Genomic DNA, 15,822 nt, shown 5'->3' on the forward strand with positions numbered 1-15,822 from the left:
TTATACCAACGAATGCTCAGCGTGTTGTCGGCATTCACAACCTATGCCCAACGATAGTCTAACATATGCATAGCGCGGCAGCGTATCGCCGACGATCACGTGGCGTAGCCTATTAAAAGGCTGCCGCTCGACGATTCAAATCATAACCGCACTCGACATCGAAGTGTCAAGGCCCTGTCACACCTTGACGTTTTAACCAGCGTATGTCGACGTATGAAAAATTTGCCGAATACGCTGGCACACGTCGAATATGTTATGGGTAAGTTTTGTATATGTTAAGAGCACGCTGGCATACGTTGTAGTATGCCGAGTATGTCGACAAATTTTAAGCATGTTCAAAAATTTTAGACGTATGGCAGCGTATGACACACACGTTCCGCATACGCTGGCCATAAGTTGTAGGCATGTTACGCGATCGTTGACACACGTCGACATACGTTACTTGTAAGTTACTCATAAGTCGAAACACGTCGAGGTAATGTTTAGCGTACCCGAAACTTATTTCTAACCTATGAGTAACGTGCTTTGAACCTATGTGTAACGTATCTCCAACGCATATTGACGTATGCAGATGTATTTGACGTCTTCCGGACGACCACAGAACTTACTGAACGTGTTACTAACTGACAGCTACCGTATAATGGCGTATTGGCAGCGTTTAGGGGAATTGGTATATAAAAATGGGGTTCACAGGAGGAACCCATCAGTGTTCCAGACTCCATGTTTTTTTTTTTTTGTTTTTTTTTCTTCGGTATGACGGTGATGTTGACACTTCGATTTCTAGTGCGGTTATGATTTAAATCGTTGACCGGCAGCCTATTAATTATATTATATTATAACGTACTAGAAATCGAAGTGTCAACATCACTGTCATGCCGAAGAAAAAAAACAAAACAAAACAAAAAAAAAACCATGGAGTCTGGAACACTGACGCTAAACATTACCTCGACGTGTTTTGACTTGTGTGTAACTTTCAAGTAACGTGTGTCGACGTGTGTCAACGATCGCATAACGTGCCTCCAACTTATGGCCAGCGTATGCAGAACATGTGAGTCATACGCTGGCATACGTCGAAAAATTTTGAGTACATTAAAATTTGTCGATGAGCTCGGCGTACTACGACGTATGCCAGCATGCTTCAGCGTGCTCTTAACGTATACAAAACTTACCCATAACATATTCGACGTGTGCCAGCATTTTAGACAAATTTTTCATACGTTGGCATATGCTGGCTAAATCGTCAAGGTGTGACAGCAGCTTTAAACCTGGGGTGGATGCAAAGCATGGAAAGAGCACAGGATGCAAGACCAGAAGGGAGGCGGTAGAAGTCAGAGAGACCACTGACCTAAGATGGGAAAGTGATAGGCCTGTTGACTCAACTTCATCATCGGAGATTCCAATAATCTTGAAGGCCTTGGTTAACATGGCGTCAAGCTGAGTGAGATGTGAGGCAGGGTTGCCAATCCAGAGAGGATAGTAGTTCTCCATCATGCTGCAAATGAAGGCCTTGTCGGTGGATAGTTCAGATGTGCCAAGGAAGGACTTTGTGTGGTGGAGGATGCTCAGTTGGCGACAGGCTTTGGAGGCCAACTTTGAAATATTATTTTCCCAAGAAAGATCATGGCTAATAGTGCCATGAGTTTGAGTGACTGAGCTTCCTCAAGAAGATTGTTGAGAATGTAGATATGAGGGTGAGTGATAGTGAGAGTGTGAGATTGAAAAAAATATTCCAAGTGTTTGATTTTATCCATGTCTGAAGAAAGGGACAAGGCTGCTGCCTGCCTATCTGAAGGATAAGGGATGTCATGGCAGCAGGTCGAGTCATCAGTAAATAGATAAAGGGGATTTCCCAGAGGGTCAAGTAGATTGTTGATGAAGACCAAGAATAGGACTGGGCCCAGAACACACTGCCTTGGTTTACTCCAGCCTTAACAGGGAGATGAGATGAAAGGATTCTGTTGAGTGCCACATGGCTACGAGAGGAAGTCAGTCGACCAAGGGTAGAATTGGCCTTGGATGAAATAGGCAGAGAGTTGAGAGAGCAAGGCGGGATGTATGACTGTCTTGAAAGTTCGAGATATTCCAGAGAGACTGCCCTGATCTCATGTATAACATTAAAGGTACCCATCCATTGTTGGGAGAGTCGAAGCAGCATGTCCAAGGTGGAATGACCTGATCTGAATCCAAATCGGTGATCTGAGATGAGGCCGTTGGAGAAAAGGAAGTATTTTCTATCAACTGCAATGATGGATTATTGAACAACACGAAAACCAATTCCACAAATACCATACTCCCTCGCTTTAAATGATGAATGTATTCCTAGAAAAGGGCATTTAAAGCTAAATTGTTCAAAGTGAACCACTTTTAACATGAAAGCCTGATGTTGGCTTCACGGTTAAGGTGGCTGGCTTCAGATCTTCTGGTGTTGAGTTTGATCCCATCTTTCCATTGAAATACACCAGTTGGGTTGACTCAGCCTGTCATCCTTCTGAGGTTGGCCAAATGAGTACTAGCTTACTGGGGTAATCGGCCAGTCAAGTATCCTGTGTCGGAGTGCCAACCCATCCAAGATTGTACTCCTCAGTCAATGAAACTGCATCGGCAGCTCCTATGCACCTCACCGCATGAAAGGAATATTTTATTTATTATTTATTTTTAACACGGTGTAGGTTCAAGACTCTGTCCCAAGACCCAATAATGCACTGTTTTCTCACCAAATGACATAGCAATCACAAATAATACATCAATATTCAGTAATACAATTCAATACAAATACAATAACTAGAACAGCACTCGGTGGAACGAATACCTCCACGAGTCTGAACAGTTTACGTTTTGTATCCCACTGATAGGCCGGATCTGCATCTGGATCTGAACAAAAATCGAATTGGCTTGTCCTTCTCACTTACCAAACTCATCCACCAAATGTTATCATAACTCGTCCATAACTTTTTGAAATATCATTTATATATCGTTTTTGGCCCAATCTCTCAATGTTGAAGAATCACTTGAAAAATAAAAAAAATTCTCGTATCAAGATCCAGATCCAGATCTTCACCAAAATCGAAACAATTCGTCCTTATCAAACACAAACCTTTCCACCAAGTTTCATCTGAATTTGTCTATAACTTTTTTGAGATATCGTGCTCACAGACAGACAAACAGGGGTGAAAACATAACCTCTGTTCACATTCGGTGGCGGAGGTAATGAATACTCAGCAATACGGGCTGTTTTTTATGTATGATGGAAGGTTATGATGGCCTCGGACTAGGTGGAGCATTACTTGGTGTGAGGTAGAGGATCGTCAGGGTCATTAGCTCATTAGGGCAGAGTCACATTGAATTGAGAGGAGTGCTGCTCCTCTTGGCTAGCAGACTCACTAATCACAAAGGTTGCAGGTGTACTTCTGCAGCAGGTAGTAGGCAGCAGGGCATCTGTGCTTGCAGGAGTGGTGAAGGAGCTGGAGACACTTGGTAATGGGGAAGTGATCTTGAAATACTGCACCAAGGTGGTCTGTTGTATAGATTAGATAATTAAAGGTATTGATAAAATAAGTGCAGATGAATTATTCAACAGAGTAGACAGTGACAGAACCAGGGGCCAAATCCTGAGAGTAAAAAGAGGAGAGTTAAGACGGTAGTAAAGCAGGGGACTTTCACTCAGAGAGTAGTGAATGCATGGAATGGTTTCCCTGGAAAGGTAGTGGCAGCAGAAAAAGTAGATAAGTTTAAATTAGAATTAGATAGGTACCTGGAAGTTATTGAGATTGAGGGGTATGGGGATGTTGATAAGACTAGGGTTGGGCATACAACCATACTTTTTTTGAAAGGAGTGTTTTTCATGGCCAAATTTCACGCTGATCACGAATTCGTTGAACTTTTTGACATAGGATGATGTCTTGGGTTGGTAAAATGCAAAACTTCAAAATGGCTGCAAAATTTACCCACTTTTCAGGTAAAATTTGATAATTATGGCTTACTCGGGCATGTAATATTAGGGTTGGGCACACATCGACTTTTTCTCTGTTGTCCCGTTGAAAGGAGTGTTTTTTTATGGCCATTTTTCACGCTGATCACGAATCCGTTGAAATTTTTGACCGAGGATGATGTCTTACTAAGACATCTTACTAAGACATCATCCTAGGTCAAAAAGTTCAATGGATTCGTGATCAGCGTGAAAAATGGCCATAAAAAACACTCCTTTTAACAGGACAACAGAGAAAAAGTCGATATGTGCCCAACCCTCTTCGGTTGGTAAAATTTGATAATTATGGCTTACTAGGGCATGTAATAATATTACATGCCCTAGTAAGCCATAATTATCAAATTTTACCTGAAAAGTGGGTAAATTTGGTGGCCATTTTGATTTTTTGCATTTTACAAACCTAAGGCATCATCCTAGGTCAAAAATTTCAACAGATTCGTGATCAGCGTGAAAAATGGCCATAAAAAAACACTCCTTTCAATGGGACAACAGAGAAAAAGTCGATGTGTGCCCAACCCTAATAAGACTTCTAGGTAGTTTGAGTATTGATGGGTGATTGTGTATGGAGTGCTGTTGGTGGGGGTCTTGTTTAGGGGCGTTGTGTGGTTGATGTGTATTTTTAACCAAGCCCATGCCGCCTCTCCGAGGGAAAGAAAAGAAAAGAATAAAAAAGATTTTTTTTTCAACAACAAAAAAAACAAACAAAAAAAAACAAAAAAAAATATAATTTTTTTCTTTCTCTCATTAATTAAAATGATCTTGGGTTGGTGTGGTGTTCATGCAGGCATGATGGACTGAATGGCCTCCACCTGTGTTGGATTTCCTTGTTCCTTGTTGTACCGTACACTCTTTCTCCCTGTATATCTCCTTGCAGGTAGCCAATGTTCATGCCCTACAAAACTAACTTTGCTCCAGGCACCTCTAACTTGGTTTTAAGCATTACACTCTCCTTATGCTTCTTCATGGGGAGCTCTTCAGAAGATGAAACACTTGTGGGACATTTGGTGGGTGGCCTGATGCAAAAAATATCAGGAGCGAGCGTCGGACAACGACCGATGTCGATGGTGAACAGCACATGTACAGTCGCTTGGCATTTTGACGGGATTTCCCATTTGCACTGCGACAAAACAGATGCGTGAATTGCACAATTTGTGAGTATCTGCTCTGTATTTTACAAATCGTTTAACGCTGAACCATACCATTGAGATCAAATTTTTGGTGTTCACAGATAAACAGTTTAACTTCAAAATTGGTCAAAGAGAACAAGTTTAAAGAGAGGGAATAATGTATAGGATAACGACGTACGATTTAACACAGAAAATTTAGATCGAAACACAAACTACCTAAATCCAGGATCACCGCTCACCTCCGCTCATTTGTTCCATTTTTTTCCAACCCAAGGAACCAACTTCCACATTATTTTCAGTCTCATTCTTCCCTCCAGGTCTTCAAGACAGCTGTTCACCACCATGTCAGATCATCCCCCATCCAAAGCCATCATATCTTTTTGACCCTCGTTAACCCCACCCAAATCCCTCCTCCTTCCAGTTTTCCTTCTTTGGCATTTCCTTCCCTATTCATCTTGTCCACCCCATGCATGTGTATTTTGAATCTGGTTTTTGTCCCGTTTCATCCTGATCCATTCAGCATGCTCGTACCAACTCTTGCACGAACCTCGATGATGTATACTAAATATATATATATATATATATATATATATATATATATATATATATATATATATATAAATATATATATATATTAAAACAAAACAGGGATGAAGACACAACAGTTTAAAAAAAAACAAGGTGAATCCAGTTCGGAAAACTTAGTTTTAATGAGGTTGAACCGGTAGCTGCAGGTTCGACCAACACGTGGAAAAAAAACCCCCGAATCAGAAGTACCTCTTGTAAAATGAATAACAGCTATCACACTTACTGCTGCCTGAATTGTTTGAATTCTCCCAAATGGACGACAGCCCCAAATTTATATTTTAAGAGGCAATATGCAATTCCATTGTTTATGATCTTTTTAAAACTAGTATTCACCTTCTGCTTGAAATTCCTCATTCACTTTAGTAATGGTTTGCCATAGATGCTGAAACTGAGGTTCTGAAATTTCTGCAGGATCACTCCTGTGTAAGAGATCATCCTTGCAGCCACAATCAAGGCTTTTAATGTCAGGGACATAATCAATTTTGTTTTTTTACAGCAGTTGCCTAAAGGCATCACTTAAAAGGTCAAAAACATTTTCCTTCGATTATACTAGATCGCCTCTCTTCCGCCTGGAATACACCTATTAACACACCTGCAGAAGAAAGGCTACGACTGCCTCCTTATTGGACCGTACTTGCACCTCATCACAATTCCTTCGGTGTGTCTCAAACCCGTCATTTTCAGGGGGTTCTTTCTGTTGTGTTTGCACAGAAATAGCTGCCCTATTATTCCTACTGAAAGTAGTCTGATCAGCATCATTATCATTACATGCTGCCATGTGGGGGGAAAGGGAATGGTGGTCACTATCGCTTAACGGATTAAATTCCCCATTGGCACCAAGGGCATTCATTTTCACGAGCAATGTCTCAAAGAGTACGAGTCCCAACATTGTCATTTTCTTCAATGTGAGTGAGTGGTGAAAGCTCGTTTTCAACTAATACATTATCGTTTTGCTCACCTTGCAAAAAGCCATCCAGGTGAAATGAAGTATTGTCTGTCTGTACTACTTATGCCCTCTTACCTTTGTCATTCTCTTGGGCATTTAACAAAAAAAGTTCCAGATTATTTTTAGATGCTGCACAGACAAACTGTTCTTCATCACAAATCATTCCTTCCAGAGATTGCAGGCTCTCTCCCATGCCATTGGGTTCACCAATTACACATTTCAAGGCTGCACTGTCATCATCAACACCATTATTAACCACATCATGGTGTTTCAGTCTAGACCTCCGTGTGATCAAAGATCCATGCACATAGTCTTCTGGGACAGACTCTTCTGGGTAGGAAACCAATGCACATAGTCTTCCAAGGAGGGTGGAGGGGGAGGGGGTGCATGGAGGAATAGATTGTACTTCCTCGGAATGATTCTTATTAGCATGAGGACAAAACTGATGAGTATGTCCATAAGCTCCATGCCCATAGTAAATCAAGGTCTCATTGGCAGCAAAGATGTTGTGCTCATAAAAGGAGGATGGTGGTTCTAACCTCAGACAGTCATAGCAGAGACTTAAAAAGTGTACGTGCTGCTTTCTTCCTTGATGGTCAGCATTTAACAGAATAGAGCACAGACAAACAAACATAAGCCGGTAACCATTGTGCAGGCTTGAATGGCTAAATGGCTTCCTCCTGCATTTAAGTTCCTTTGCAAGGGAACTCATAATTATAAAGTCCATAGAGAGAGAGAGAGAGAGAGAGAGAGAGAGAGAGAGAGAGAGAGAGAGAGAGAGAGAGAGAGAGAGAGAGAGAGACAGAGACAGAGACAGAGAGAGAGAGAGAGAGAGAGAGAGAGAGAGAGAGAGAGAGAGAGAGAGAGAGAGAGAGAGAGAGAGAGAGACAGAGAGACAGAGAGACAGAGAGACAGAGAGAGACAGAGAGACAGAGAGACAGAGAGACAGAGAGACAGAGAGACAGAGAGACAGAGAGACAGAGAGAGACAGAGAGAGACAGAGAGAGAGAGAGAGAGAGAGAGAGAGAGAGAGAGAGAGAGAGAGAGAGAGAGAGAGAGAGAGAGAGAGAGAGAGAGAGAGAGAGAGAGAGAAAGTGCTTTTGCCTTTGAGTTTTTTGTTTGAAATGTAGTTTACAAATAATGCAAATCCTGAATGACTAATATGTAACACACAAGAAAAAGCAACATGAAGCAACATGTCTCAGGTGCATGTCTGAACACAAAATTTTACATCAAATTGCATTGATGGCTTTTACAATACCACAAGACAGAACAACTACTAAAATTTATCTATTTTTGAAAGAACAACACTTTAGAACAAGTCGGAATAAGATATCGCGGGGAAGAGGAGCAGGGATTTAAATACAATGAAACTTGCCGCAACAATAATAACTCCAGGGAAAGCACACACACACACACACACACACACACACACACACACACACACACACACACACACACACACACACACACACACACACACACACACACACACACATACCACGTGATGTGATTGGTTGTGGATCCATATCCAGGTCTTCGTGTTGAGGTGGCACACGACTTTGATCCTTTTGCTGAGGCCCTATGTAGAAAAGAAAAAAAAAGGAACACATTCTTTAAAAAAAATATAAAAATTTTAAAAATACCTCTCATTTACATTTGTCACAAAATCAGAAATGTTTCCATGATTTCAGCAATACTCTCCCATGATACAAAATCGTGGTAAATTGTCTCAGACCTTGATAACTCATTCCAACAATTGAATATCAACAATGGTAATCGTAATGTACGATTACTTATCCAGCGGTTTGGTGACATCGAGACGTCCGTTTAGCTGAGCAAGTTAAAGGTAACCTACACCTTTTGTTCTTGGTGATCGCAAAATAATGAAAGGTCAGACAGGGTACAGTGTCGAGCAAATAGATTGATCCCGGGCCGAGCTCGACTGAGCTTTGAGGATCAAGAGGCTGAAACAGATAAGTCTTTTTACATTAGAAAGAAGGCGATTGGGAGTGGATCCAATAGAGATGCTTAAGATAATAAAGGGAGGAAATAAAACAAGCGAAACATTTTTTGACAAATGGACACCGATAGGACAACAGGGCACAGTTTAAAAGTAAAGGAGAGGAGAGTCAGAATGGTTGTAAGGCCAGTCGTTCACTCAGAGAGTGCTGAATGCAAGGATTGGTCTCCCTGCAATGGTATTGATAGGAGAGTGAGTGAATACTTTTAAAGTTGAGTTGGATAGTTATCTGGAAGTATGAGGGATGGAGGTTGACATGATTGTGCAGGTTTGGTGGGCCTGTTGGTCTCTTCCTGCATTCCTTTTCTTCATTTGTATGCAGAGCAAGGCTGTGGTGTTTCAATTCTTGTTTCAATACACATTGTGATGTTTCAATTCTTGCTCTTCCTTGAGCCTAGATTTTAATAGTTGTTCTAATCATGAACAGAAAGATTAATCTCCAAAAGACAACAATTGCCATAAAATTATATAATAATACCATTCCTTTTGTGCAGTAAAGGCGCATAGGGCAGTTTCATTGGCAAGGAGTACAGTCCTGGACAGGTTGCCACTCCGACACAGGTCTCCCTGAATGGTTATTACCCCAGTACACTGGTACTCATTTCACCGATCTCAGAAGGATGACAGGCTGAGTCAACCCCACCTGGTGTTAATTCAACGGTTATTATATAGGGGCTCAAACTCAGGACCTTAAGGTCCCAAGCCACCATAACTGCGAAGCCAAAACCAGGAGATACTATTATTGCCATTACTAAATAATTATTAATTAAACGTCATTTCTACTTCCATTCTCAGTTCACAAAGAAACAAAATCCTCAATCAACATGAAAATAAGTGACTGTGGGAATCAAGGAAACAGTATTCAAGGCAAATTAACTTTCCACATGGTATCTCAGTATTTCATAAAAACGTTCAAAGATCATTTCTGTGTTGATCACAATGAGGGGCTGGCAGGAAAGCCAGAGGTACGCACACTCTCATCTGAGCTGTCTAGCCTGGGTTTGAATCCTGGCCCAGCGATAAACTGTCATCCCGGTGTTTTACAGGCAGGGTGATTCATCAATGCGAGTGCCGTCCCTCGGAAATATGTGAAGCCAGTTATAAAACCATTTTTGAAGTTCAATACAGAGTGATTTAAAAAAAACTCTCTCTCTTCCTTGACATAGCCTTTATTTACAAAAAATATGTTTGCGTTAGAGATCCACCAGTCACTGGCTGACAACCAGGAAAGACCAGTTGAAAAAGCCATTATATGAAGTTTAATTACTCAGAGTGATAATGTAAACGATAGTGCCATAACTGCTGTAAAACAAAAAATACAACAAAATCTATCATTATATAATAGATAAATAAAAAACAATAAACAATGCTCTACTTTTTGCTTTTGATAAATTTACAGTTTCTAAAGGCCCTGTCACACCTTGACGATTTAGCCAGCGTATGCCTGACGTATGCAAATTTGGCTAAAACGCTGGCACACGTCGAATACGTTATGGGTAAGTTTGTATTCGTTAAGAGCACGCTGGCATACGTCGTAGTACGCCGAGGTGTTAGACAAATTTTCCATGCTTGAAATTTTTCGACGTATGCCAGCGTATGACTCACACATTCCGCATACGCTGGCCATAAGTTGTAGGCACGTTACGCGATCGTTGACACACGTCGACACACGTTACTTGTACGTTACTCCTAAGTCGAAACACGTCAATGTAATGGTTAGCGTCAGTGTTCTAGATTCCCTGTTTTTTTTTTTTCTTCGGTATGACTGTGATGTTAACACTTCGATTTCTAGTGCGGTTATAAAGGCACTGTCACACCTTGACGATTTAGCCAGCAATGGCAACGTATAAAAATGTATGTAAAACGTTGGCATACGCTGAAATTTTGATGGTTTTTTTTTAAAGTTTTGGTCGTATTCATAACGTGTTGGTCGTATGCATAACATATTAGTAATGGGCACAGAACGTTTCGTTGTCTTATAGATAACTTATACCAACGAATGCTTAGCCTCTTGGCGTTTACAACCTATGCCCAACGATAGGCATAGCGCGCTGCACGTATCGCCGACGAACTCGTGGCGTAGCCTGTTAAAAACCTGCCGCACGCTGATTCAAATCATAACCGCCTGAAAATTGGAAGTGTCAACCAAGCAGTCACACCTTGACGATTTAGCCAGCGTATGCCGACCTATGAAAAATGTCTAAAACGCTGGGACACGTCGAATACGGTATGGGTAAGTTGTGTATACGTTAAGAGCACGCTGAAAAACGATGAAGTACGCTGTCATATTTCATGGTACGTTTAGTACGTCGTGAAATTTCAAGCATGCTGAAAATTTCACGACGTACTCGCCATATGGCTCACACGTTCCGCTACGCTGGGAATAATTTGTAGGCATGATATGCGATTGTTGACACACGTCGACACAAGTTCCTTGTAAGTTACTCATAAGTCGAAACACGTCGAGATAATGTTTAGCATACCCGAAACTGATTTTCTCCGTCAAGGCACATTTTCTTTTTTTCTCCTTGGCTCCGTGAAGGCACGTGACGAAATATCTGAAGTTGTTGTTGTTTTTTTTTAATTATTATTATTATTATTATTTTTTTAGTCTATCACGAATTTTAAAATATATTCGGACATTTGCTTTTAAGTTTCAACGTTGACGTGACAATATCCTCAAACAGAAAATATTCACAGAGGAGGAACTAAGAATAAGACATGAGCAAACTGAAGAGGCAATCGAACGTGACGTAACGGCATGTGACTAAATATCGGAAGTTATTGTTGTTTTTGTATTTTTTTAAACGCTGCCAATACGCCATTATACGGTAGCTGTAAATTAGAAACACATTCAGTAAGTTCTGTGGTCGTCCGGAAGACGTCAATCAAATACGTCTAGATACGTCAATATGCGTTGGATGTACGTTACACATAGGTTCAAAGCACGTTACTCATATGTTAGAAATAAGTTTTGGGTACGCTAAGCATTACCTCGACGTGTTTCGACTTATGAGTAACTTACAAGTAACGTGCCTCGACGTGTGTCAACGATCGTGTAACGTGCCTACAACACGTTACTCACAGGTTATAAATAAGTTTTGGGTACACTAAACATTACCTCGACATGTTTCGACTTATGAGTAACTTACAAGTAACGTGTGTCGACGTGTCGACGTGCGTCAATGGTCGCGTAACGTGCCTACAACTTATGGCCAGCGTAGTGGAACGTGTGAGTCATACGTCGTAAAATTTCAAGCATGTTAAATTCGAGGACAACCGCAAAGTACAACTATGATGTATGCCAGCGTGCTCTTAACGTATACAAACTTACCTATAACGTATTCGAAGTGTGCCGGCGTTTTAGCCCAATTTTGCATATGTCAGGAATACGTTGGCTAAATCGTGAAGGTGTGACAGGGCCTTAACGTATTCGACGTGTGCCAGCTTGGTTCGGCAAATTTTTCATACGTCGGCATACGCTGGCTAAAACGTCAAGGTGTGACAGCGGCTTCACACTTCGATGTGTAGTGCGGTTATGATTTGAATCGTCGAACCGCAGCCTATGAATAGCCGACGCCACGTGATCGTCGGCGATACGCTGCCGCGCGCTATGCATAAGTTAGACTATCGTTGGGCATAGGTTGTGAACGCCGACAACACGCTAAGCATTCGTTGGTATAAGTTATCTATATGTGATTGAAACGTTCTGTGTACGTTACTACTACGTTATGCATACGTCCAACACGTTATTATACGCCCAAAACTTTTTTTAAAACATCAATAGTTCAGCGTACGCCAGCGTTTTACATACATTTTGAGACCTTGCCATACGCTGGCTAAAACGTCAAGGTGTGACAGGGCCCGAAGCAGTAGAACTGCATGGATAAAGTCGGTTTGTGATGACATTAAGAATGTCATCATACATTCAATTTCTGCTGCTCGATGCACACTGTTACGAACTGGGAGAGTTGGGGGTTAGATTTCTTGTGTGATTCCATACGTTGATGTTGTAGGTAGTATATAGACATATCTATTTTACTTCATGTAATCTCCTTTGTGTGTTTGAGGGATAAGATGATGGGATACACGACTCGTCTCGTATGTGTTATATATTTATTCTGCTCCGTCAAAGGCTCATGTAGGAGCTGTAACACAAAACCTCCACACACACCGATGTGACATATTTTAGACAAACACAGCACTGAGCTTGGGGGAAGCGGTGTCACTACCCAGAGCACTCTGTATCAATGATGCCATCCTTCTTCATTTAATTCGTTTTATTCTCCGCACTCAAGGGGGCAATTCAGGAGATCGTCCTCCTGCCCGTGAATACCAATGTCCGGCTGCTTGTCTGTGCTCTATCATTTGCTGAGCGTGAAGCAAAGAAGTAGCACGTACCATATATAAAGTCTTTCACCTGACTCGTACAGTGTCAGAATCAAATTGCTGACCTAAATGAGCTTAAGTAAAGTTTGTTTAATGTATGCAATCAAATTGAGCCGAAGTAAAGTATACTTTCAATCTCAATTGGGTCCATTGCTCGGCAATCCGTGTGATTGACTCACAGCAAGGTCATTTGGATGATTGTGACCGTGGCACATCATTTCTTCAGGTGAGTCAATCGGTCCTCTGGGACTATGTCAAGGACCAACTTGTAATTCACTGCTGAGGAATTCATTTACAGGCCTCTAAACCAAAGATGAACATCAGAATAACATTTCTTCCTTGAAAGAAAGACCGAGTTCTTCAGATAGTGCAAATGACTTGCTTTATGTCGAACAAAATTTACTTCGTGGAGAATCAACCAGCCACTTAAATTTAACACTAACATTTAGTCATTGAGAGGTAAGGCTTATACACAAGACAAGCGACTGCTTTCTAACTTTACACGACCAACTTTTCAAACAATCTGATTATGTTGGATTGTCTTACCACCACAAGTATCTCCCTCTGAAGCTAAATGAAACCAAGAGACTAAAATAAGTTTTTTTTTTTCAACAATTATGGAAATGTGACCAGTTTTATTGGTATGAAACAGTTATCCAACAAACAGCACCAGATGGGAGTCAGTCATCATATGTAACACTCATGATAGACAGATTGGAGGGGTAGTGGATGGGGGTGGGTGGAAGGGGGGGGGGCTACTTCATAAAGATTAAATTCCCTTTCAATTGTAATTATGTTGAAAATCACAGGATCCTGGAAATTATTATTTCCTAAGCAATTTGCTTCAAGTCATGTAATGTAATAAATCTGTGAATGGGAATGCTGCTTCATGCTCAAGTTTCCGAATTACATTTCAAGTTTAATTAACGCAGGCACATTACAGTTCCAAAGAGATTGGTGTACGTGGTTCATTTTGATTTAAAGCTGGAAATTTTCAACTTTCGATCTTAAACCTGTTTACATGTTGTTGTCATATTAGAGCTGATGACCCTGAATAACGCACAATATCAAAATGTGTTCATAATTATTTAACAAATGTAAACTTTGGAACATTACAGATGTCTCGAACAACTTTCCGAAGACTCAACTATAACTTAACCGAAAAGCTACAATGGTTACATAAGGAAAGAAACACCACAATTTGAGGTCATTTGATACATATATGTACTACAACTATAGTCAGTAGAGCACATACATCCACCATTGAGAACAGTTTATGTTTTGTATCCCACCGATAGACCAGATATGCATCCGGACGTGAACCTAAATATAATTGGCTACTCCTTGTCACCTACCCAACTCATCCACCAAGTTTTGTCCGAATCTGTCTCCAACTTTTTGGGATATCATGGTAAATATAGTTTTTGGCTCCATCTCTCAATGGTGAAGAATTACTTAAAAATTCTCGTATCTGGATCTGGATCTTTACTAAAGTCTCATGAATTTTCTGTGTCACACACCCAATCTCACCACCAAGTTTTATCGGAATCTGTCCATGACTTTTCAGACATTATGCTCACAAACGAACAAACAAGAATGATGTCATGCATAGCGAAATCCAAATAAATAATAGTTGCCATGGAAACAGCAATTTGGTAATTTGGAAAATTTGACCTATCAAGTGTTTTACCTGATAGAACGTTTTGCGTAACAGATTAGGTTGATACATTTTCTGACTGCGGACCAATCGGTGTTTTACATGTTTTGGAGGGCATTGACATTGACGTTTGACTAATTTTGACCAGATTTTATACACATATACTGCACATGCATAGAAAGAAGCAATGAAAGGTTCAGCCTGATATGTTGAAAAATTTCTGAGGTTTGGCAAAAATAAAATCACAAAAATATCCCATTTGATTACAATAGGGGAGAAATTGTCATCATGGACACCGTTTTCTCTTTTTGCCACATGGGACATTTTATTTTCCACATGCAACTTTTCTCTTTGCTATGTGGGACTTTTTTATTCCACGTGGGACTTTATGCCACGAACGAAGATGAGCAGAGCCTGAAAAAAAGAAGAGAAAATAAATGAATCAATTCTATTTTGCACCCATTTAGCTTGGTACTGAGGTGGTTTGCCAATGGGGACCTTTTGATTATGACTGGTGAACCTCAAGTGTTATTGCAGAAGACCCCCAGACTGAGGGTTGAATGGAGTATATAGGGTCTTTTGGGACCAAGGTTTACAATGGAGTTTATAGGGTCATTTGGTCCCAAGGGGTCTTAAGGGCTTTGGGGATGTAAATTAAGGGTCTGAGGGTTATAAAGGGTCTTCGAAGTTTTAAGGGTCTTAGGGGTCTACGGGGTCTTACAGGGAGGTCTTAGGAGTCTTAGAGATTTAAGGGTCTTACGGATCTGAGGGGTATAAAAGATGTAAAGGTAAAAAGGGTCTTAAAAGAGCCAAAAGGTACAAAAGATTTAAAATGGTCTCATGGGGCCGAAAGGTCTAAGAGGTCCAAAAGGTGTCAGGGCTTTAAAGGTCTACATGGATAAAAGGTATGTTCCAATATGATGTAATTATTAAAGGTAATATATAAACGTAGTCAAGGTCCAATAATAAGTAATAAATAGATGTACTCAAAGCTCAACTCATGTTCAAACAGTAAATAATGGATAGACATGACAACAAAGCCCACAAAAGCAGTCATTGTATCTTCATACCCATAATAGCATGCAGCATAAACATCAACACGCACCA

At 40.7% G+C, this 15,822-nt stretch overlaps 1 protein-coding gene across 1 annotated transcript in view; it reads right to left on the reverse strand.

Annotated features, from left to right (window-relative positions):
* Positions 1-15,822, reverse strand: part of LOC147022155 (protein TANC2-like) — a 437,623-nt gene that overhangs the window by 338,280 nt on the left and 83,521 nt on the right. The window contains exon 2 of the mRNA XM_085890484.1: positions 8,148-8,228. Within this exon, the coding sequence (XP_085746610.1) occupies positions 8,148-8,228 (81 nt within the window). The remainder of the gene's footprint in view (positions 1-8,147; positions 8,229-15,822) is intronic.

Source organism: Eptatretus burgeri, chromosome 8 (assembly GCF_056783735.1).
Source record: "Eptatretus burgeri isolate ZD-2024b chromosome 8, Ebu_testis_v1, whole genome shotgun sequence".
Taxonomy (NCBI): domain Eukaryota; kingdom Metazoa; phylum Chordata; class Myxini; order Myxiniformes; family Myxinidae; genus Eptatretus; species Eptatretus burgeri.